General features: G+C 32.8%; 1 protein-coding gene across 5 annotated transcripts in view; it reads left to right on the forward strand.

The window, feature by feature from the left end:
* Positions 1-26,615, forward strand: part of Plexa (plexin A) — a 256,742-nt gene that overhangs the window by 64,536 nt on the left and 165,591 nt on the right. For all 5 annotated transcript variants that reach the window (XM_072887441.1, XM_072887436.1, XM_072887440.1 and 2 more), the window contains one exon: positions 11,649-12,979. In XM_072887441.1, the coding sequence (XP_072743542.1) occupies positions 11,774-12,979 (1,206 nt within the window). In that variant the 5' untranslated portion in view covers positions 11,649-11,773. The remainder of the gene's footprint in view (positions 1-11,648; positions 12,980-26,615) is intronic.

Consider the following 26,615-nt stretch of genomic DNA (forward strand, 5'->3'; position numbering starts at 1 on the left):
TATTTTAAGATGATTTTATTTTTGCAAATTGAGAGAGAATGAAGTGAGCTATATTCATATAAGATTTTTGACTCGTAATCACTCACAGGAACCAGATCACAAAGCTGATCACAATGTCGCAGGTACTCTGTGTAACAGAGGTGTCTCGTGGCGGTTTTGTCGAGCTCTTCTCTTGACGTGACAGCTCGCAAATATGCGTCCATATGGTCATCCGACACGCTCACGCATCTCGTTGCATTATTTCGACTACACCGATTCATCATATCCTGACGCATCACTAGTGACTCTTACATTATGACGAATGTCATCCAAACACTCTCCTTCGTTTTTTCATCTGTTACCTTGCGTGATAATGAATGATGAACATGTTAAATTAGAAAAATAGAAAATAATAAAAATAATAGGAGAAAAAAAGAATAGAAGCAAATTAGCTTAAATTGAAAGAGAAAAATAATATGTATACAATTATGTAGAAATAAGGATTTATTAAAAATAGGATAGATATTAAAGCGTCCATAAATTGAGAAAAAATGCGATTAATGTTTTAAATGTTTACATATGATTTGTTAGATTAATGTCTAAATATCTGGCACAGTTTACTGCTTTATTAAATCAAATTTATTACTTAAATAAACATAAACCACAAAGAATCATTGACCCCATTACTTTGACGTCACAAATTGTAGCTGGAATAGTTGTTATCTTTAACTGCTTAATTTTGTACTTGTTTCAACGTTAATTTATTACGAGTTTGGACAGCATAATATATAACATGATGGAAATATCTTTTTATCATGTCAGTCTCTCATTTCCATTTTTGAAAAGTGTCATCCATTTCTCTATCAAATAATCGGTTTTTTTTAACTTAAAAACAATATGTTTCATTAGATTATCAACAGTATATATATATATATACTGTTGAGATATATATATATTTATATTTATATAATATGTCTCATTAGATAACTTTTTGCGTTATCTAATGTTTCTACATATCAATCTTTGCAACAAGATGCGTGAGCGTGTCAGGTGACCATGTGGACGCATATTTGCAAGCTGTCATGTCAAGAAAAGAGTTCAACAAAACCGTCTGTCATACAGAGATATCTTGCGACATTGTGATGAGCTTCGTGATCTGATTTCTGTGAGTGATTACGAGTCAAAAATCTTACGTGATTATAGTTTGCTTAATTCTAAACTTACAAAAACAAAACCATCTTAAAACAAAACAAAATACTATGAAAGAAAAATAATATTTATAAAAAATGTAAATATAATCGATATAAAATAATTTTTAAAATAGAATCAAATGAATTATTTCGATGCTGATGTACTTTTTACCAATACCGTATTTGTGACTCTTTCATGTGCTTTTGACGATCTACTGCGTTTTATTATAAGGTACAACACCATGAAATGACGGGAAGAAGGGGGAGGGGGAGTCTCCATTTACCTCTCTCATCCCTTCCTGCTCACTTCCTAGGTTTAGGCCAGAACGATGGTGAGTACACCCCTGGGTCGATCCTCCCGGACAACCAACCTCGAAGCCCCTTAGGGGGCTTCGACGCACGCTATAATACTCGGGAAAACTTAACAGGCATCCAGCTTACCGGCAGCCCTCTGTACAAGCAACATCCCTCTTCTCTTTCATCCCCGACCCTTCCTGCGACTGTCGATATATCTCTTCTCCCTTCTCTGATAGTCGCACCGCTATACTTTCTCGTGACGTATGCCTTTTCTAACATTCATCTATGCACCTTTCGCTTTTCTTTAAAATGTAAGTTTTGTAAATCGTGTTTTGCAAATAGTGCGTAATTCTTGAATCCGATCTTGCTTCGGTTTTTGAATTTTTAAGTCTATTACCTTATTTCTTATGACTTAGGAATAACTAATAACTGTCATATTGTGTATTAACCATGTAAAAATGTATAAAAATAATAAAAACTGTATAAAAATATCTAAAATAGTTATCGATTAATATTTCATTTATTGTAAATTTATTAACACTTTGTTTAATACGTTAAATCTTGTCTAAATACTATAAATTATTCATATCGATACCTCTAGGTCTTTCTTCATAAAACTTTTAAAGATTCTACGTTAATGCATACTATTTATTTAATACTATCAAATTTTTCTTTTTAAATAAAATTTTCTTTGTTTTTTTTTTTTTTATTATAAAAGTCAAGCAACTATAATAGAACATATATCGAGCGAACGGACGGTAACATTTACTCATTTCGTGAGATGTCGCCCTTTTCGTATTCGAAGAGCAAACTTTGTCTCTCTTACTCTATGCTAGCGCATCTCCGTTGATGCAATTTCCAACGGGATTACAAATTCTGCAATTTGGCAGCCATTCGTTTACAACGGCATGTGAATCACTATTGGTGATGCGCGGCTGTAAATAACGTTTTGATGTCGACCGAATATTAATATTGTGTGCGCGCGCGCCTCGAAACTGCGCTCGTTAGCCCTACGGATTATGAACTGCAATTACGTCCGGGGCGTGTGCAAGGTGGCTCCGAATTCGCTGGGGACACACTGTACAGGACGTTACGACAAGGACGGAGAACAGCTTCAGCCGTCAACTACGTTTAAACCCCGTACGTTTAAACGCACGAACGATTTCCACGAAACTTTATTGGTTTTCATGCAAAATGTGGAGGATGTTTCAAAGTTGTTTCCCTGTTAATTAATTTTTCGACAAGCTTTGAGCTATTTTTTTTTTCACGAATCGTTATCAATTTTGATTTATTTTATAAAAATGTATAAATAAATATTTTAGCAAAATTTTTAAAATTAATCAACAAGAAAAAGAATCTATATTTTTTTTCAATATCTATATTAAATAAATAGACAAAATATATTGGAAAAAAAGAGTAAATATATTATTTGATCTAATATTTTTATCTTTCCTATTGATATTTTATGATCGAATAATATGTCTATTGATTAGAATTGTAAGATTTATTTTGGATCATTCTGTATTATTTTCAACGTATATACATTGATTCAGCGGATAACGATCATATGCGACTTTCGACAGTAAGCGAGCATCGTTATCCACTTCGACCTACGATAGGCGGTTTACACGCGCGATTGTATAATACGCAACGAACGGTCGCTCGCACGCGCGCCCGTCGTAATCGAAGTTTATAAACCCATCCTGTTATTAATCGCACCCGATATTAATCCACACACACATATATATGTGCACACAAATGGACTGTGCGTTAGTCCTTTCGAGTTGCAAATCAGAGAGTTATCTCCACACGTATGATATATGATATCGGTTCGTTACAGACTTATTGTAATTATTATTCGCTGTCTAATCAGTCTTTTTTTGGATTTGTAAAATAAGAACTTTTCACTACAATAATAATAATAATTTTGGATTAATCGTAATAACAGAATTTTTCAAACATATTTGTGTTAAAAATATATATTTTATAAATAAATTTGTTTTATTATGGAGAATTTGTTTTTCCCATGAGATCTCGTTTACGAGATATTGTCACGAAATTATTAAAAGGGCACGAAGGGCACCGTGGATCGAGTCGCAGCACTGTCGTAAAGGACACATCGTGACGAAATTTATTCTCGTAGTGCATCCTTGCGAGCTTCCTCGTCCTTCCTTTTCTTCTGCTTCGTCTAACTAGACACACACAGAGTCTCCCTTCTTCACATGGACCCTCCTCCTAGAACTTACCTGGTTCTATTTGTCTCTGTCACCAGTAAATGGCCTTTGCCGAGCATTACGAGCCTGTCTATTTCTTCTCTCTCTCTCTCTCTCTCTCTCTCTCTCTCTCTCTCTCTCTCTCTCTCTCTCTCTCTCTCTCTCTCTCTCTCTCTCTCTCTCTCCCCCTCTCCCTTTCCCCCCCGCTCTCTCTCTCTCTCTCTCTCTCTCTCTCTCTCTCTCTCTCTCTCTCTCTCTCTCTCTCTCTTTCTGAGTCCGCAGATTCTCACAGTCTTTTCTTTTTCTCTTTGTATCTCTCCCCCCTCTTCCTCTCCCTCCCCTCCCCCCCCCTCTCTCTCTCTTTCTCTCTCTCTTTCTTCGCATATATTGTATTTTTCATGCGTCCCTTCCTATACTTTTCTTTTTCTCTCTTACTTGGATCTCGAATTGGGACCGATAAAAATTGGTCTGAATGATACCATGGGGAGGACTCTTCTATTTCTTATTGACTGTCTAACAATTTCGTTTACACGTATTTCTTTGTATTTACTTATTTAGTAAATAAAGTTTTCTAGTTATTTCTTAAATACTTAAAGTTTTATAATATCTCGGAATATATAAAACTGCGAATAAAAAATGATAGCTGACATATATAATATAATGGGTTTTAGAAAATGATTAAAAGCATCAACAAAACTAGAAAAATTAGATTTATGCATGAAAATTTGCGAAATAGAGTTTTTAAATTATCGAGAATATATTTTTTTTGTGAATCATAAAAAACAATACATCAGAATTTTGTTTATTTCATTAAAGGCTAGAACTTAATCAACAAAACGTGAAACTACTCCGTGAAATGCATGTTCTCTCCGTAAAATGTTTCCAGTTTTAAACAGTTAACAGTGCAGTTAGAAGCTAAAAAGATAAAAAAAGCTACACTTACAGAAAAAGTTATTTAAACTTTGTTATTTATTTGAATCCAAAATTCAAATACACACATGTAAAAAAATTAACATAAAATATTCAGCATGTATCACCACTTTATATTTTATTATTGATAAATGTAATATTATTAGTGATGAGATATACGAGATTTATTATAAAATAAAAAGAACTTGTACAAAATTAGGAGAATGCTAATGTCATCTTATTGTATTTTTATATCTTCTGTAAATTAACAAGAAAAAGAAATAAAATCTCAAAACTATTTTTATTTATAGACGACAATGATTTTTAATATAATAAAAAGATATTTGCATTAAACGATAAAAAAATATCAATTTTATTAAAAATTGTCAGTAACGCGATATTGTTTCTTGAACGAACGATATCACATTGTGACACATTGTGCACTTAAGGGTTAAACAGTTGATACTGGCAACTTGCCAATTTTCCGTGAATGTCGCGTGCCTGCTGTTTGCCAGCATTGTTCCATTCACAATCGAGCAATAGATATCAATGGAAAAATCCATTTTACTCATCTGATATCTTATCGGATTTTACTGCGCACTTTAACTGTCTCTCGTATAAGAAACATCTGCGAGCAATGGATTGTTAGCAGAATCAAATATTTTTGCGTCTGTAAAGCTAACACGACATTCTACAAATATAAAAAAAATACTAAGAGTTCTAATAGTACTTTTCATAGTTCTACAGTTCTTGATAAAAATTGAAAAGAGTTCCACATTCCTTGTATTAAAAAATAAAAATTGAAAAAATGCCGTGCTAACTTCGCGAAATCGATAATCTTTGTTAAAAATTGTTAAAAATTGTTTAAAAATTAATTGGTGGAATATCGATTTAAAATTGTATATATGTGCGAATCTTAACTGTCTAGAACTGTCGGGAACTCTTGTAAAAAATGATAATTTTCAATTCGTTTTAGTACTTTAGAGAGGAGAGTGTTGTGCTAAATTCGCGAAGTTAGCACGACATGTTTTCAATTTTTTTTTTTTTTTAATGCAAGGAATGCGGAACTCTTTTCAATTTTTATCAAGAACTGTAGAAAAGTGCTATTAGAACTCTTAATATTTTTTTTATATTTATAGAATGTCATGCTAACTTCACAGACGCAATATTTTTCTCTCTCAAAATTGTTTTATTCGATTTTTCGAATTTAATTTAAGTAGAATCTATTTTAAAATAACTGAAATTTTCTGAGTTGATACATTTTTATTATATTTCAACTTTTATGTTGATTATTAAATATCGTATTTCTTTTATTTTTTTTACATCATAATATATACATAACATATATGTTACCTATTGATATTATTAATATTTATGTTGCAGTTATATTAACAAATTTTAGAATTATAAATGTTTTAATTACGTCGAACTCCATTCGCGTCAACTTATTTCTATAATAAAAAATTTAATTTTTTGCCAGTTGAAACATCTTATCATCTCAAGTAATTGCGTAAAATTTTTATTTCTGAAAAATACGTGATTAATGCATATAATTAGGTAATTTTATTTGAAGAGATTGATTACTACTACGATGAAGAATAAATTCAGGGAGTATCTTTCAGTTAGTCCCGCATTTAATGCGGCAATATAATGCCATTTAATCCCACTGTGCAACAGAAGTTATTAGACGAGAATAATAAAAATCCAGGAGATACTATCGCTGATGCGCTACCGGGTAGCCTCTTACTTCTCATTAGCTTCGATGGACCCACGGTCGTTCTCCTACGCTTTTTTTTACGTTCGACCTGATTTTCCCTGTAAGCGATCACCTGATACGTGATCGTTTCCACGAGTCGGGCGATATATCACCTCGTTACTTTATGGATCGTATCTCGTTAGCTGACGGAACGAATGATCTTACGTTTGCAACGTGTGTTCGTACAAATAACTCTGCAAAATTTATGCCTGCGCATATTTATAATAGTTGGTAAACTCGGACGATGAATTAGAATCGAGCAGTTGAATGTTTAGAATTGTATATTTATCTATTTAATTAATTAATTTTTTTAAGTAACAGCAGTTTTTTAAAATTATTATTATTTAATTCAAAAATATAAAAGAGAGATTTTTTTATTGAATTATGTAACTAAAAAAATGTATTCACACATTAATTTTAAATAATATTTTATATTTTATGTTACACATTATTTTTAAAGTGAGATATATTAATTGTTTTAAAACTATTTTATATTGAAAAAAGGAGAGAAGTAACTGTGAAATAACAACAAAAGCAACTGTTCAATAAATAGTCATGTTTATATGAGTTGATAAGAGTACCTCATCTCTGTAAAGGTGACTCTTTCCTTTAAATAAAAAAAAAATTGGAATATATAAATATATAAAAATGTATGTGATATACATGATATTTTATTGTAATACACAACAACATGGAATATATTTCAGTCGGTTTTTATTTCAAAAGACATGTCTTATTTTAAATTAATGTAATAAATATTTTAAAAAAACATATTTAAAATAAGTAAAGCTGTGTGAAAAAATAGATAAATTTTAAACTATCTTATATAATTAATCTTACATAATTAAAAAATACAAAATTATAATTTTAATTATTTCGTAGAATATTAAACATTTTTGTATATGTCCTCTCGAAACACTCTCTCGCTTTCTTGAAAAGGCTGAAGAGTCACATTTTCGGCGCAAGCGCTGGTAAATCGACTGGGATAATAGTAGCTTTGTAAATCTTCTGAGGACAAGACGGAGATAACGAGCCAAGATGTTTTCGTAGAGCTCACTTCTCTCCTCACGGTATACTTCGCGGACATTTAGTTTTGGTTTAAGTTTGTCGAAGAGAGTAAAGTTCATGTTTCCGTCGCCGCTGGCAACTCGATATACCGTACTACGAATCGACCGTTTTTAAAAAGTCAACGAGCGGTCGATTGTTTAAACCTTTAACGATTGTTCAACTCGTTAAGGATCCATTAGGGGTTTCGGACTCGGTAGACCGCGCAAATTTGCCACTGCTCGAAGTCTCTCTCTCTCTTTCTCTCTCTCTCTCTCTCTCTCTCTCTCTCTCGTCCTACGCTTCCTGCGTTTTAGCGGTGGCAAATTAATTCAAGTTTTCCCATCCCGGTTGGTTATAGTAAGTTTTTGCTAACGGCCGTTCTCTTCTCGGAAAATTTCCCCGTAGACCATAATAGCTATTCCGCTATGTTTAAAGGCTTTTAGTTTGTTACTTTGGTGAGCAGTAAATCGCTGTTATCGAAAACAGTTTACTTGAAGCGGATTAGAATGTAGATTAACTAACAATTTTAGGAAAATGTGCTAACAGATAGAGAGATGGAAAATCAATATAGATTCTGAAACAAATTTCTTAGGAGTTGTTAATGAAGAAATGCAGATTGTATCAATAAAGTGTGACAAATATAAAAGTGAAATCAATAGAAATAATAACAGTTAACATAAAATAGCTTGTAGTTAACAATAAAGCAAAAAAATTTATTTTTTATATTTAGAATCTTATATGAGAAAAATAAAAATAAAGTAATAATAGAAACAATTGATTAATAAAGTAAAAAATAAATGAAAAGAAAATAAAATAAAAAAGCGCAGAGATATCCATTAACAATAAAAAAAGATAATAATAAAGGTTAATAATTTAAATTTTTTCAGTAAGTAATTTAAGCAGATTAAATCATTACGCACTTGTCATCGATGTAACTATTAATTTAACTATACAAGAGCATTTTTATCGTTTCTTTTCTCTTTTATTAGGATTTTTCTGAGGATTAATTAAATATTGAAGAAGTTTATTTTTGCATCGTGTATCTTTTTGAATTATATCAGAAGTTTCCGCGGCACGTTTTCCACGTCGACCATTTACTTAATGAGGAATCAGAAGGACTTCGAGTCGAGAGAGTAAAAGATTTAAAGGATCGCAGAGAGCGATTTCCTGTTCTTGCGTTTCGCTTTTTCTCCATTATCTTTCCTTCTTGGCGTTTTATAAACGCATTCATTTTTATACTTTTAATACTAACACTTTTTTCCCAAGCACGTTTGTCGAGCAATCGTATTCGTTACGTAACCTTTTCTTAAAAAGGCAGTTTGTCTCTTAAACTGCTCTTTGACAGTATGAAACGACTTTACCCTCGATGTGTATTCTTTATGGAGGCGCCGTATGCAAAGACACGTTTACAATAAAGTCGGACGCGCATGTATAGTACGTGACGAACTGTATTGTTACGCGCCATATTTAGTGTCGATTTTCTTAGATACTGAATAGCCAAACTTTTTTGGTAATAAATTTTCTCAAATGAGAATTGAATAGGTGAAAAATCCACTATATTCGAAATTTTGCGAAATGCAATTTTATACACGATGTAATTTTATCCCGGAATCATCGGATCTTTTTATAATTATAAAATGTTTACGCATAATACATTTATAATATGTAGTAAATATTTGCATCAGTTGACATCAGTTAATTTTCATAGTTTATTTCTGCATCAATATTTATTTTTTATTATTAATGATATGCGAAAAACATGATAATTTTAATATATACTATAAATTATATTTTACATACATAGGTATACTACTAATTATGGTTTATCAACTTTTAATGTGTTTGTTATGTGTTAAATTTTTTACAATTTGTACTTATTATAATTCTTTATTTAACACATATATCGATGTTGCAAAACAGGATTATTGATATCGAATGACAATATTGGTACCTTGATATATTTGAAGTATATCGCTATATAGCCTTGAATTTCACATTGCCTCGAGTCAGCACGCTAATTAGCTCGTAGTTTCACGCATGTTTGACTTTCTCGACTAACATAGTTCGTTGTCGGAAACGAGAGGTGTCTCCGTCGTGTATCGCTTCGGCGAGATCGCGGTACAAACTGCCAAGAGCAATTAAGACACTCGTTAATTACCGTTTTAACCGACATCAAGGTGCGTGTCGCTCCTCCTTAACACAATGGGAATTCACGAAGAAAGGCACGCGCGTTCTGTTCATCAGATACGGAGAGTTACTGGAGTTTAGCGTGTACGATAGTTGGCGTGCGCTTCCATCCATTTCTAAGCCAGAGATGTAACAGAGTACATCGTATTCGTTATTTTAAAATATTAAGACATTCGACATTTATGCGGTGCTGTTTCCTTAGCATTTTTATCTCACAAGAATTCTTGCATCATAGAAATTTTCCTTCACATGAAACTGCATACTCGCAGCTCGCAGTTGATTCACTTATCGGTGCACGTGTCACCTGATCTACTTTCTTTGTACCTGCAATCACACATTATTTATACTGCTTACTCACTGCGAATGGTTCATACAATCACGCGAACTTTGTTATATTTTCTTTTCCATAGAACAAATATACATATACTGTTGTGCGATACTGGACTCTCCGATTCGTCATTTAATGAATGACGCGTATTGTCGACTCGTAGTTGCTATAGTCTATGAGATATACTTTGAAACTACGCTGCAGATAATAAACAAATCGATAATATTCATCGTTCCTTCCAGACTTTTCTGAATGGAATGCGCAAAATATAATATTGTTTTCTTGAATCATTTTTATATTAATCTCATCTGCATTTTTTAATTTCTTTCATTTGGATATTAATCTCTTTCATTTTTATCTGTTTATATTAATTCTATTTATTTTTTAAATATTTTTTTTTATTAATTTTTTATTAACATAATTGAGAAAAAACTTTCCTTGTTTTTTTATCTATACTATATATATTGAAATTTTCCGCGAATGTTCTGAATTATTTCTAGAGATTGCGCAAAGTATGCGGGATTTTCGCACGCAGATGTTTCTAATCTGCTTCGGGAGCCGAAACGCTATAAACCGAGATTGACATCGAATAAAATCGAGGGGATGTAATTTAGAAAGGAGAGGGAAAGGAAGGGGGAGAAATAGGTCTTCGGGAAATAAGAAAAGTTTTGTTCTCGATCAGCCCCTTCGCGTTACGATAAGAGATGAGAGAGAGAGAAAGAGATGATTGCCGTCTCTTTTTTCTTCCTTCATTCGCCCTTCACTCCACCTTCTTTTCCCTTCGCTTTTCCCAACGGTGGTTCTCTCGCCGGCTGCACGAAGTCGGCCGTTTCATTTTCTTAAGAGGGGGTCGAGAGATGCGTTGGGGGGCACGTTTCAAAGGCACCTGGTTTTCCTCGCTCGATAAATCGCACATTTTCCCCCGTCTAGCTGCCGCCATAGCCTCATTACTTTCGTTCTGCTACGTAGTCTCATTCGTCGAATCTTGCAAGTACGTGAACTGCCGAACGATCAGTGAGGAGCACTTTTGATCGCATAAAAATATTTACGTTCCATTAACGAGACATCATTTAAATGTCTTTTCTCTTGACAATGCACATTTGTTGCTGAATCGAAATACATATTTATTTATATATCTTATTATTTATTTTTTATCTCTTCTGAATTTTTAAAAGTATTTAAAAGTGTAAGTTTTCAACGAGTTGTTATCTTTATTATTATGCTTGATTCCTAGCGTAGCTTGTTGGCAATAATTGTTCCGTTGCACTAATTGCACCTTTCCCTTTGATCGAAAGTAGATTACATCGCGTGCAAGAGGTACTCTCACCTTGAGTCCGAGGAGATAATAGTTACACTTATGTACAGTGAATGCCGTTTCATACATATGTCTAAAATCAATTCACCAAATTAAATATCAGCAGAAATGATAAAAAAATAAAACGTAAAAATTATTTTCTCTTGTCTCATAAACTTAACAAGTCTTATAAATACTTTATTATAAAATTATAACGTAGGAGAACTTTGTCGCCATAGAAAACCAAAATATATTTCATTTTTTTTATCTATTTTTTTCTATTTATATTACGTACGTAGTCTTAATTGATTTTTATTAGCTATATAAATGGATATAATTTTATAATTTAATAAAATCTAAAAAGAAATTACTTGTTTTATTTCTTTGCTGAATTCTTCAACTACGTTTCATCATATAATAATCATCGACTTGTATTGCTTTGTTGCAGGCCTGGGCGAGGCTCAAGAAAGAGGCCGCCTCCGCCAGGATCGCCGGGCAGCGCGGAGGAGGAGGAAGAGGAGGAGGAAGAAGAAGAAGACGCGACGGAGTCCATAGCGTTGAAGTAGAATAGACATGTTGTCAGTCTTCCCGGCAGCGACGACGGAGACGATGAGGGCGGTGCGGTCAGGAACATCGCGGTCGCGCCGACGAAGTTATCGTCCACCGTTGCCGCTGATCTTGAGCCTGATCCTGACATTATCGCTATCATCGCGGTTGCCGACAGCGCGTTCGTTGCCGGCTGATATAGTGCAAAGGTTCCACGATCCGGAGGTGGAACGCATGAACCATCTGGTGGTGGACAAGAATACCGGCCGGGTGTACGTAGGTGCGGTTAATCGACTCTATCAGCTGTCCCCGGACCTAGTACTGGTTGTCAAGGAGGTCACCGGACCGAAGGGCGATTCCACAGCGTGCTCTATGCTAGATTGCCCTCGCGAAGCACAAAAACGACCGGTCGATAACGTGAACAAGGCCCTGGTGATCGATTATACTACCACGCGGCTCATCTCCTGCGGCAGCCTGTTCCAAGGCATGTGCACGGTGCGCAATTTGCACAACATATCGGATGTGGTGCAGGAGGTCAAGGAAGCGGTAGTAGCAAACAATGCCACCGCCTCGACGGTCGCGTTTATCGCACCCGGTCCACCGAATCCACCTGTCTCCCAAGTCATGTACGTCGGCGTGACTTTTACCGGCAATTCGCCTTATCGTTCGGAAGTGCCGGCGGTGAGCTCGCGCTCTCTGGACAAGGACAAGATGCTGAACATCGCGGAAGCTGCGGTTACAACCGGCACGCGAATGTATGTCAATTCTTTGTCGCGCGAACGTTACCCGATCAATTACATCTACGGCTTTAGCAGCGGTGGTTTTAGTTACTTCCTCACTACGCAAATGAAGAATACGGAGACGCCGATCTATCTGTCGAAGCTGGTGCGCGTGTGCCAAGACGATGAGCATTATTACTCGTATACGGAAATACCAATTAATTGCACCACCGATGGGCGTACCTACAACCTAGTGCAGGCTGCCTACGTTGGTAAAGCCGGTTCTGTGCTCGCTGGTGATTTGGGCATCACCGCCCAGGACGACGTACTATTTGCTGTGTTTGCTGAAAGCGACGGGCCCAACAGCGATGTTCCACGTCCGCATTCGGCTTTATGTGTTTACTCCCTCAAAGCGATCCGCCGCAAGTTCATGAGCAACATACAGAAGTGCTTCAGCGGCGAGGGACAGCGGGGTTTGGAGTTCATCTCGCCGAGCCACAAATGCATATCAACGGTGAGTCATTTTAACAGTTTAATTTTACAATTGCCTTGCTTCACATTTTGTTCGTTATCTGAGAAAAGTACTAAGAAAAAGAATTTCTTTGGTCGATATAAAATGCACGAAATATAATAAATGTGAAATATAAATATTTCAAGATATATATATATAAATACAGTAAATCTGTGGTTTAGATCCAAGAGATTAAATGTGCAATAAATGCACATACGTGAAATAAAATTTGTTATTTGAAAAATAATAAGAAATATATTTATTAATTTTTGAATCAATATTTACAATTATCAATGAAATTTTACGATAAGTTTTTCAAGAGAAATTTATTATGATTTTACATATCATGTGTGTATGTGATTATATATATATATATATATATATATATATATATATATATATATGTGTGCATATTACGCAATAGTGAAAATTGTTTATCTCGTGAGTAAGGCATAATTTAAAAAATAGTTTTAAATATATTTTTTTAATTTATTAAGAGATAAGATATAAAGCATGCGTAAATTGCAGCTTTAATGTGAAAAATTTTAAATATAATAAAACAAATTGATTTATCTTATATCTAGAGAAGTTTACAGCCATAAATATCTACTTTATTCGCTACCTCGCTGAAATTCTCGTTATTTCGTTCGTTCTTTACGATGCACACGGTGAATTGATAGCTCGTTTAAATGAATTGATATCTCACAGAGAGGCTGTGGCCAGCCAACAATAGCTCGCGGAAGGTACTACGTACGGTACTACGGTACTTGATAGCTCAGCGTCACCAAGGGTATCAATGCCATCGCTAGCTAGAATTATTATAATCATACGGCGTGGCGCACGGTGGTACTTTCTGTTGTCGAGTGGCTGAATGGCCGTCAGGTGGGAAGACCACGCTGCAAGAAGGACGTGAATCGTTCTTCTTGATTATGACAATGCGAATCAATCGACCGCATCTCTCGCGAAAAGGCTAGGTAGGGGGGTCCTCTTCCTCTCGCATTTACGTAACAGGTGGCGTCGAAAAGCTTTAAAAGAAGGCAAGATGCAGGAGGTCTGGTCTCGTATGAAACGCCATATGTTCCTTTCACGCGCGTTCGCGTCATTCGTGCGTGCGAATACCAGACTCGTGCGCGAGAACAATCTTTTTGTACTGCATCCGTTCGCATAGATTGAACCGATGCTTCGTTCTAATATCGAAGAATCACAAAATACGTATTATATTACGCAGAATAAAGTTTAGATATGAACAAGTAAGTTTTTCAATGGAGATTTGTCATGATTTTAAAGGCATATTATTACTCAATAGAGAATTTTCTTAATTATATCACCTTAATAATAAATATTATTATTTGTATGCGATAATGTTATTATGTTTACACATCGTGTAGTAATTTACTAAATTTCACGAGTAATATTGCATTTAAATCATTATTTACTGTTTACATAATTGCGTAATTACCATCTCTCATATTGCAATTAAAACATATACATATTGTAATCCGCATAGCGCGCTTGCAGATGAAGTATGTATATTTAACAGCAATTATATAGTGAAAATACGAGTTAAGTATTCGTTAAGGAATGTCGCGAACTGAACTCGGTTACCAATTTACAAAGTTATTATTGTTTTCCGGGAAAGTGAATTCTCGAATTCTTACTCGCATTTATGATTTTCCGCGATCTCACGTAACTCAATTAAATTTTCTAATGAGACTGTGAAGTCAAACGAAGTCTTTCTTTGGATTCGCATGCATGACTTGCGCACGATGGATATCATAATTTATTAGCGTAGCAAACCGGTCGTCTTATTGCGAAACGATTTTATTGCGGACGGTCAACGGCAATCACATTCCACGACTTTTTCCGCGCGTCACAGACAGAAACGCGATGAACATGCGGTCCTTTCGCGTTCACCGCCGTCATCTCTGCCCGCAACCACCGAGGCTATTTCCTCACGATCGATCGCTGTCGATCGTTCGTCAGTGGTTAACCGAAACTTATAGAGAGCGCCGATGAGTCTTCGATTTTGCCGATCGCTTTCCCTGACATACTATATACACATATACAAAATGTCTCCCTCCTCTCCTCGCATAATATATACACACATATATATATATATATATATACTCTTTGAATTTGAATCATTTTAATAAAAATTTGATTAGCTAATACTGTTGAAATGTGCATGCAACTTTTTTTTTTTTTTTTTTTTTTTTTTTTATTATTTTTAAAATATTCAAATATATTTTATATATTTGAAATAAAGATTAGTATATTTGTTAGTTTTTATTATAATTTTATTAAATTGGTCGGGCACAACTCACGCATATAAAGAGAAATGTGAATTGTGCTTTTTGTATTCTTTTATTGTGAAGATTCTAACGAATTGATTTCGCACGGATATATGCAACTTCAAGCGAATTTTGCGATTCATGCTTGTCTCAATAAACGATCAGGAACGACGTTTCTTTCTATATGTATAACCGTATTGCGAAATCATCGCTCGAAAAGGAGCGAAATAGACTTGATATTAAATTAGGTAGACACACTTACTATTCAATCGTAGTGAGTTGATTTTACTGTGCTGACAGAAATATGGTTGAAATAAATTATGTATTTGATACGTTTGCATTTTAAATATATATTAGTATATTAATGAGTATATAAATAAAATTAATCATGCACGATGTACAGTAAAATTTTGTATAATGTATCTGTATAATTTATCATGGTTTTTTCATTCGCGCTACTATTTAACGTGTAATTTTAAATGCATCAAATATGGTGATTTAAATTCTGACTTTTATGATTTATTCAAATTTCCTGTCTAATATCTATGTAAAATAAGAGAGCTGTATATTTAGCATTAAATGTGATAAAATAGAAATTTTTTCAGAATTTTATAAGATTGTCGAGATAGTTTGAGATTTAATATCAAAACGTCTTTATTTTACTTTATTTTAAAATGTATTTATTACGTAATATGTTTATCTAGAAAATGTCATTCTCTGATTTTGTTTGCTACATGTAATTCATAAATTAAATTGTAAATAATTAAATATGTTCTGTTAATTTTGTTTATCTTGTCAGCGACTCAATAATTTCTCGAGTAGAGGGAATTTTTTTAAATCATATATTGCATTTTTCTGCATCTAGATCCTTCAGAGTTTTCGCAAATTAACTTTGTCTGTCTCGTAAGAAAATGATATTAGTGAATTGAACAATTTATCATCATTTGTATGTCGCGAACGCTCGATCTCTGTTTACTAGAAAGTCTTACGACTATTTCACGACGCGTGTCGATTTATATAAATTTAACATTCGCACATAAACATAGTATTCAGATTGATCGCAAGAAACACAAAACATTTTTAAATCAAACAGTAGATAAATCTTTGACATATATAAACAAAACAAAATCAATAAACGATCTTGAAAGAGATTGGGTGGGATTTACGTAATATTATGCTGAGAAAGGATAAGAGGATATTGTGAAAAATTTCGCACAATATTCGATTTAACACATTTATCTCAATTCTTTTTATTTTCGATTTAACAAATTCAGGACAATTATTTGCAGAAGAAACGATTCATCTTCCATATCAGATCATTTATCTTCGATATCGGCTAAACGATATAAGATTTTTCTCTCTCTTTTTCGTGAAAAAAAAAAGTCAAAGATTTTTAAACGGCGGTTATAACGAAGCTTGCCCTGGTTATCATCGCCTGAGATGCACCGGCACGGCTTTCTTGAAACTTTATCGGAACGGTACTTAGAGAACTGTTTTCAGTTCCTCCCTCCTCGCTTAAAGATGCGAAACGCTTCACGAAGTCTAGCGAAATGATATTCACGACGTGGTGCGAAATTTATTCAAATTTTCTATGTTTCATCTTGCTCTCTCTTTCTCTTACTCTATCTCCTCTCTCTCTCTCTCTCTCTCTTTCTCTCTCTCTCTCTCTCTCTCTCTCTCTCTTTCTCCTTCGTCTCTAAACTTTTCCTCCGTCGTGAGAACGTATGCCGGAACACAAAGGATTTCTTTACGTAGGAAGGCGAGAAAAAGTTGCACGACCTGTCGGGTTGAGAGTCAGTCGCTGGACGGAGATAAGCGGGCGACCATAAAGGAGATAAAGATTGTTTGTTTGGTCTAGCTAGAGACGACGAGTTGTCGTGGGACAACGCGTTCGCTTTTTGTTCTTATATTTCTCTCTTTCCTTCTATCCTGGTCGATTTCCCAAGCCTCCTTCTCTTCCTGTTCCTTTATCTCTCATTCGGACGAACAACCACAAGATTCTGGTGAAACGAAAACCACGAATTCACCGGATGCGTATATGTTCATCTGGTTAATTGAAGAGATCGTGTTTAGTCTTTCTTACTCTTATAGTAAGGGACTACTATAGATCGGAAAAATATATAATAAACTCATAATAAGGAAAGAGAGGGAAAAACATTGATTCTAAAAATATATGTAATAATATAAACAATATATCTGTATTATTTTTTGTTCATATTTATATCTATATAGATTATCATATAAAATTATTTTTAATTCTACAAAAGAGTGACATTTAAATTAAGAGAAATAGTTAAATAGAGAAATAAAAATTGAATAATATTACTTATTTGTAAATGCTATTATATTCGTTTTATTGCATAAGTAATAGACTAATTTAAACTTGCAAAAACTGTCAATGGCAATTGCATCTAATTTAAAAGAAAGAAAACACATTAGGGGTCCTGAGTACTCGCCGCGAAACTTCGATGTCGACGGTAACGACATATAGTTCTGTCTCTTTCTCTCTTTTGGGAAATATGTCAGAAGCGAGAAATGACAGCTTAATTTATATTGCGTCCTGCTTCGTGATTATTTGCTTTACGATAGTGCTGTGCTGTTTAATGTATTAATGAAGCCTGTAAAAATCTACGGACATAAATTGTGCAAAGTGAAGAAGCATTTTACATTCCTTTCGACAGATGTAAAAACACGTGTTTTTTCTCGCATTTTTCGGGTTAGTTTCGACCTTAATTTACAATTATTTCTTAATTGTCAAGGGAAAGGATTAGTGTTCGTATATTTTTTCAAGTGTACTAAAACGATCTGTTGTATGGTTTTATTCGAATATCTTTTTATTTAAAAATGGCACGCAAGACAAATCAGGCTGTATTTTCTCGCCTCGCGTCGCGAATTCAATATGGCTGCCGTGAGTACTCAGGAGCCTTAAAATGCGAAAGAGAGAAAGGAAGAACAGCTGAAGAAAAAAAAAAACAGAGTTGATTTCTCCGAATTTTGTCGCGTGTGTACGACATGTATGAGTATGACATGTTCACGTTCGTGAACGTACCGTAGCTATATGTGGATTCAATTTTTACGTCACAAAAGAATCGCGGCAAAGGGATCGACACAAGGGTAGGACGAGAAGGAAAAGCGTTCGAGAAAAACCCATTCGCACAAATTGGATAGCCTCCTCTTGCCTCGGCCATCGGAATGAGCCTCGCAATTAAAAAGTTTTGCACGGCAAAAAAAAAAACAAAAAAAAAAGAATTTGCGACTAGATAGTGTAAATGTGTTGCAGTTTCGCGGGATTTTTTTCCTCTCTATCTGAAAAACGAAACGGCTGTATGTGAAAAAATCACCCGCGCTCTTTCGATTGTCGTGGAAGATAGAAGTTCAATTCATTCGCATTGAAAATAGAAGATGCATGTGTAGACCGAAGAAGAGCAAAATAGATACTAAAAACATGTAAACTTTTATTTTATTTTTATTTGTACGTGACCTCTGCATTTTTCAAAAATACGAGTAGCATAAAATGTTTAGGAAAATGTCCAGTTTTTTTTAGCAAAAAATGAATTTGCAGAGAAAACATACATATCATGAGTTTTTCTTTAATCGTTATATTTTAATAGTCATATTTATATTATTCTACTAATTTACGTACATAACTTTGTGATTTATGTTAAATATATTTTGTTATACAAAATTGTAGAGATGTAAGTAGAAAAAAAATTTTGTTATAAAATATTAATAAAATTGTTATTATGCATCTGATTGAAAATTATTCAAATTATGCTGTGTTTGATGAAATTTGCCGCAAAAGTCTCGTTAATTTATTAAAATTATTTTTGAAAAAAAATTACAAATGTAAGGACATTTTTATTATATTAACAAAAAATATGAAGATAGAAAAAATATAAATAATATATTTTTTTTTAAATTAGTTTTTTCAATGAAAAAATAACATGTTTTTTTCAACGTTTTTTTTTTCTTTTTTTTTATTAGAAAAAAGCCAGTTTTTCATGTCTCTATGTGAGACTATAATAGAAATAACTTTTGCAGTAAGTTAACTATTGTTCACTAAAGGGAATATATCTAGACAGACGTCAGACTGTTTTCCAGCAATGAAATAAAATTCTCTTGGGATGAATTTTCACCGTGAATTGAACCCGGTAAAATTTCAGCGAGTTTAGATTTTCATGCTGCAGACACTCGAAAATGATCTCTATATTCATGCACTACAATGGAAACGACACAACTGACGTGAAATACATTTTACATAAATGTCGAAATGTGTTTTACTCACTGTCATTGTAGTGCTTATCTGTAATTTTTGTTCATGATAAATTTTACGAATTAAGTAAGATACAGGATAAATTTTCTGCCGTGTTTCTAAATTGTTTAATTTCTTGTTCGCAGTTGCTTCGTGTATTTTTTAAAACTGACTTCTAAATATTATTCTTTTTTTGCTTTATTAAATGTTTTGAAATGTGATCTATAGAAATTATAGTACAAACTGTCTGGTACATCAAACTATTGTATTTTTGATTGTTTGAAATTTTATAACGACTTTTTTAGCTTACAGTAAATGTCAATTGATCGGCCAGACATAACAGTGCAATTGCAAGTGCTCCTGAAATCGGATGCTTCCAATAACATGTATATGTATATAATATAAATAACACAGGTATTATGTATATAATGCATAGACTTCTATTTTATCGATTTACGTCAAAGTAGATGTACAATAATAAAAATTATAATATTTTTTATTTATTCTATACATAATGTTCCTAATATATAAAAATCTATATAGTAAAAGAGAGAAGAGAAAGAAAGCAGTTGTTTTTTACTTAAATTAAAATTTTTTAGAGATTCGGATGGTGTATGAAATATTTTATGTATGCCATATTTTTATTTTTTAAACTTTTAAAATTAGACTTTGTAATAAATTTCAAAATTTTCTTTCGATATCTAATTCACTCTCTATAAAAATCACTTTATAAAAATAGTTTTATTATAGAGAGAGCTTTTGAAAGCTTTGCTCACAAGAAACAATTTTAATTGAATAATATTTAGATCTCAATCTCAGTCTTGACAAATGATAAATTACTTGAGGATTTACTCGAGAATATCGCTTCACTATCGTTATACAGGCTTCTTGAGACAACTTGTATACACTTAGAGAAGCCAACATCAATGGCGTTGAAATGGATCGATCGAATCTAATCGTCGCGATTGAAGCCTCTATTGAAAGTTTGATTGAAATCCGATATTTCTGTTTTTCGCTTATAATTTATGAGAGACAAAATCATCGATTGCTTTTTACAACAAGTAATGGCAACAAAATCGATTTGGATGTGAGACGAAATGCAGGACGCGATTTTTTCCAGTTAGCTGGAGAATCCAATAATATTCATCGCTTTTTCAAGTCGATCTTTTATCTTTTTTCTCTTGTGCTTCTTTCTCTCCTTCTTTTCCGTTCGAGTGTAACCTCACTTTCGCGCCTAGAAACAGTTAGAAATAACATTACGGGATAAATAACACCGTATAAACTGAACTTACTAGGGCGTGGAATAGTAATTGCCGGATGACGATGCCGCGTGTAATTGTGCCGACATACAAACCGTTGTGATAACGACTTCTCTCGAGTATAAGAGATTGAGAAAAGTAATAACAGAGAAATAACAGAAACTAGAGAGGCGTGGGAATATGTTCAAGATTAATATTGTAAAATTCAAGATTACAATTTTAAGACGCTTAATATCTCGAAAAAAAAAAAAGATTTTTTTAATTGATGTAAAAATTTTTGTATTTTTGCAAATTCTAAATTTTGAAGTATTCATATACTTTCTGATATGCTTTTAGTTCATATTATTAACAATTTTTAATATGTCTTTGCTTTTTTATTTATAAATTATATTTAAATTTTTTTCAAACTTTCACTTTTATACAAAAGCAGATTTTCTTATTTATTTTTTTTTTTTTTACAGAAAAGCGATATATGGAAAAATTTTTCTAATTTATTAAAACTATGTTAATAATTTTCTATTATAATAAGCCGTCTATTCTGTAGAAGAAAATAATCTTCCAGAGATTTATTTTATCTAAATATATCTTTAATCTTTGCTTATACAATTAATAACGAGAAATGATTTAATCACGTAATAAATATTCGATATTTGAAGTGACTATACTATTTGTCAATCGGTTGAAATATGGATTACGATATAAATTGTGAGGACGTTGACCCATCACGATTGAATTTATAAACTGATGTGACTCGCAAAAGTTATTTCTAATTCAGGTGGCGGCGAGCGCATGTAGCGCATTTAATTTTGCAATAACGTCTGACTTCGAAAGATTAAGTTGGTTTCTGTACACTTATGCATAGTCATGGGAAGTTAGTGCTTCTCTCACGTACACATGTACGTGTATTTTGTCCCTTTTTGTCACAAATAGACCGAATTTAAAAAATATAAGCGCAGAATAAATCGAAAGCAGGATATTTGAAAAATGTAGTAGAAAATAGTAATGGATCTGATATTATTAATACAAATAACATATATAGATTTTTCGTTCTTTTCTTGAAAAATTAAACGTTTTATTACTGTTACATATTATTAGTTCAACATACATTTTTTTTAAATGTATCTCTTTTTCTCTTCTATTTTTCTTTTATTTCTCCTTCTTCTAACTTTCCTTTTTCTAACTTTTATATAATTATTAAATTAATTTATATTATATTGATCCACATTTTCTAATATGATATATGTTTTCTTGCAGTAAATTTTATTTTAGTATCTATTAAGCCATATAGATTTAATATTTAATTTCTTAAGGTTTTTTTTACTAAAAATGTGATATATGTTAAATGTAATAAATGTGTGATATTTATATGATAATGGAAGAAAACAATAAATGAACCGTTATTGATTTCGTAATAGTTCCGGATGAATAAACTCCTTTCTCGATTAAAAATTCGACGAACCGAGACGATCTTCCGGAAACACCTGGCGGAAGCTTTTTGTGGACTCACCGATTTACGCGAGCATATATTGAGTTGACGCGTCATATCCGGCATGTATTAGACTTGACGGCAATAAGAAATATTTTCTCTCTGAGCGGTTTCTACTCAAGCAGCCGTAGAACGGGTCAGAGCACGGAAAGCACGTCGCGCTTCGATAGAGTGCACATTATGCAAGTGCATCGCCGTGCATTTGCGTCGCGCTCTTAAAACGTGCGAGTACTCGCCTTCGCGGGTGGCTCGTTATTTTACGGTCATTGCATACCGCTCGCTTTTGCTCGCGTTCTCTTATAGTTTCGGTGAGGAAAAAAAGGTTAGAGAATTTTCTATTATGGTTTTTATATCATACTCCTAAGAAGCACATACTAACGCATGCGTTTATTAACAAATAAAATTTTAACCACGCTGTAAATTTCAGCCACGAAGTTTATGAAAGAAGTGAAAAAATCCCCCACAGTTTAAAGAATACTTTATGTTTGTTTGCCAATCATAAAATAGTATATGTTAAATAATTAATGTATTGGGTAGTTGTTATAAAAGCAGTTAGAACAAAATATTTTCTGATAGAAAACATTTCTTAGCCTAAGTTAAGTGAGCACATATTAATTGAATGTTGTTATAAGTCTGGCTTTAGGTATATGTATCATTTTCGGTTCGTTTCACGTTTTCATATTTCATGTTTACACAATATAACATTTACCTAAATAAGTGTAAATATACGAGACTTAGAAATGTAATTGTACATCGTTATCTAAATCTAGATAACGAATAATTTATGAGGAAAAAGGAGAGATGGAATATTAAAATATTATAATAAAATTAGATAGAGGAATATAAGATTATGTATATAGAAAAGAGAGAAATAAAGGGAAGAAGAGTGGAAGAAGCAGCAGAACATCCGCGATTCGCGGGATTTTTTTTTTTCCATTCGAATGAAAGAGAACTCTGCCGCGCGCGAAGATCTTGATGCGTTTTTAATGTGTTTTAAGTGTATGTTGAGTAAGTCAATGATTAGCTTCGTAATTTTTTTTTTTTTTTTTTTTTTTTTTTTTTTTTTGCGAATGGTGTGTGCTAATCGAGGTGCTAACGATGCCATGACACAATATCAAGATACTGAAAGTTCGACTTAAATATCATAACGTTTGTGTTTTTTTTTGCTCGATATTTAAAAATTAAATTGCTTTATAGTACACAATTGTACAGAATTGACAATTTATTGACAATCCATCATTTGTTGAAGTCCAATATTGGCCATTAATGGCGCAAAACAACTATATCAATCTGTTAAAAAAAAAACATTCTTTATGTTTTGTTTTTAATTACTTTTTATTATTTAAAAATCCTAAAAACGTTTATTATGGAGAGAAAATCCATGGGAATTTACTGACCGCTTTATTGGCTATCATAATTCGTGTTATCACGTTACATTATTATGGCGCAATGTGATTCAGACATCTACTCCGCGAGTATCTGGTTACAATTCCGTGCTTAGCTGCGTTACTTGCGAGATCCTCATCGTCAAGGTACATCTTGTCTTTGTGCGCCAGCATAATTGACGAAGCCGCGGATAAAGAGAATACGCGTTATACGACGGACGGCGGAAGGAATGAAATTGTTACGGCAAGGTTCGCGAAAGACTGGAAAACGCGAAACGATAATGACTAACGTATAATGACGCCACAGCACGTACAAACAAAGAATAGCTTTGCTTAAAAAGAGAGAGAGAGAAGCTAGAGGCAAAAAAAAATGTAGATGGAGAAAAGGAGTTGAGCTAAAGGTCGTTTTATGTAGCTTGCGCGCGACGTCAAGTTAAAGAAAAGAGGGGAAAAAAAAGTAATCAATGTAGAAACACGTGTAAGGGGGTGAAGACGCGAGGAAGGAGAGCAGAGGTGAAATCTCGAGTTTCAAAAGTTTCGCGCCATCTGACCCGAGCAAGAGTTCTGAAAAGTAACGCAACATATTTTTTTTTTTTTTTTTTTCGTCAAGAAAGAAGGTTAATGAGACGCGTTTCTTGCAAAATCGCGAGGGAGTGAAATATTTTCGCAAAGTATGAGAAAAAAGAGTACAACACTCTTCTGTCAAAGAAGTCTATTACGCTTCATCATCTCATTAATCTTTGACCTTCTTTGCTTAGCATTTACGACTCGACAGATCGATTTGGAAACTATGAAAAAATCAAATAATATTTAAATATTAATTTGATACCTTATTTTCGACCTTGAGATTGTCTACCCGATTCTGTTTGATAGAAGATAAAATAACGTTAATTTTCATAATACGAATCGAACTTGTTAATAGTTTTACATGATTATATTATTACATTCGCATAATGGCATATAGATTTAACCGCGATCAGTGTTTCTTAAAAAAACGCACGTGACAGACACGCTTTGACATTTTGCTCTTGGAAACGGGATTCATGCGCGCGCGTGTTCTGTATCCAACAGAATCAAAGCAAACAACAGTACCGGTGAATCTATGGGAAATATCACCGTTCCGTTCTTACTTGCTTTTTAACGGGGAATTTAATAACAGATGTATACGTGAGATATTGATCGTTAACGGTAAATACAATCTGTCTCTATAAAACATAAGGATTTATCGATTTAAATCACCAAACGAATTTTATAGTAAAGTACCATAATATACTTACAATTTTATTTACATTGCTCATTACTCACTCATTAAATAAAATTGTTTTTATATTTATGTAAGCTGGGAATATAAAATGTGATAGGAATGTTTATATATTTTAGACAAGAAAAGAACACTTTACATACTATATAATTTCTATATTTTATATAAAATCTTCAAATATTAGTCCTGATCGAAGTTTTTCATAGTTTGTAATAAAGCAATTAATGTGTGATCTTTAAATACTTTTACACGGCTGAATGAAATTATCTAACTGACATAATAAAATCGCAATGTCAGAATATTTTAGTTTTATATAATATGATTATAGTTCCGTTTGCACGTGTGATGAGATTACTCTTATCGTAAAATTTTCTTTTTTTTTAAATAGTTTCTATTACATTATAAATTTTGCAAAAGACATTTCGAAATGAAGAACTTTGTTTCAATTTCTCTTTCAATTCCTGTAACTGCAACGAAAGAATCAATCGAATATTTAAGTTAAACGTCATCAGTTAAGCGTTAAGTCGTTCGCAGCAATCAGATTGTTGGAAGACTTACTATTTGAAGAATCAAGAACTTTAGCTATCTATAAATTGCACCTGAGAACAATTCACTTTGAAATGACGATATATAATACAAGCTGCGAACAAGAAGATTACTGAATCGTAAGTATTTTCACGAGATGAAATTTTTACTGAATTTTCCAGCTCACTTTTTTGAGAAAAAAAGTTAACCAAGGAACATTAATCTTCATACTTAGCTGAAAAAGATGAATGATACATAATTTTGGATAATATTTAAATAAATAAAGATATTATCACGCAAGAAATAGTTTATTTTAATTTATATTAAACACAAAAACAAAAATATATACACATACACAATATATTATATTATCCATTATTGAGAAAATAAAAAAATAAAAATTATGCTTTAATTATTTTATTGATAAAATGAGATTTACATAATAATGACGATAGAAAAGAAATTTGAATTGGATTTTAAAATAATGCGCTTTGCATTTTAGTGCACTTTTATGTTTTTCTAGGTCAATATATTTTATCTGTAGCACGAATCTTTAAGTTCCGTATTATGCCCTTCTTTTGTATTGCATTATTTTTCCTGAATCATATTATTTTATGTTGTATTGCCGAAAAAAATATGCTTTGCATATTAAGTCTTATAAACATAAATATTCGTTAAAGATTGTTTCATGCTGAGCAATTTTTTTCTTTTATTATCGATCGAAGCACAACTTGTTTATCTCTCTTTTTATCTCGCATCGATCTTGTCGCCTCGAAACGCCCACGATTTCGAGGTCACTTTCGAACTTTCGAATCATTTTCCGTTGTTTCTCTCTATCCCCGGCAGCTATTTTTATTTTTGTCATTATATTAATCAGGTTTTATCAATTTAGAGAGAACTTTTTTGAAATTCTTTATGTATTATTATTTTTCATACATCAATTACCAATTCTTGTGTTTTATCTACACATTTAAAAATTCTTTATATATTTTTATAATTAAGTTTAATTTATATAAATTTTCTCGCAATTATTTATTATTAAATCTTTTCTTTAATTTTCAAAAAACTTATAAATATTTTACAACAATAAATACATTCTGTCCCGTTTCCTTTCTATCTCTCTCTCTCTCTCTCTCTCTCGTTCTCTAACGTTTTTAGCGCATTAGGCTGCTTGAAATAA

This window comes from Anoplolepis gracilipes, chromosome 3 (genome assembly GCF_047496725.1).
Source record: "Anoplolepis gracilipes chromosome 3, ASM4749672v1, whole genome shotgun sequence".
Lineage (NCBI taxonomy): Eukaryota > Metazoa > Arthropoda > Insecta > Hymenoptera > Formicidae > Anoplolepis > Anoplolepis gracilipes.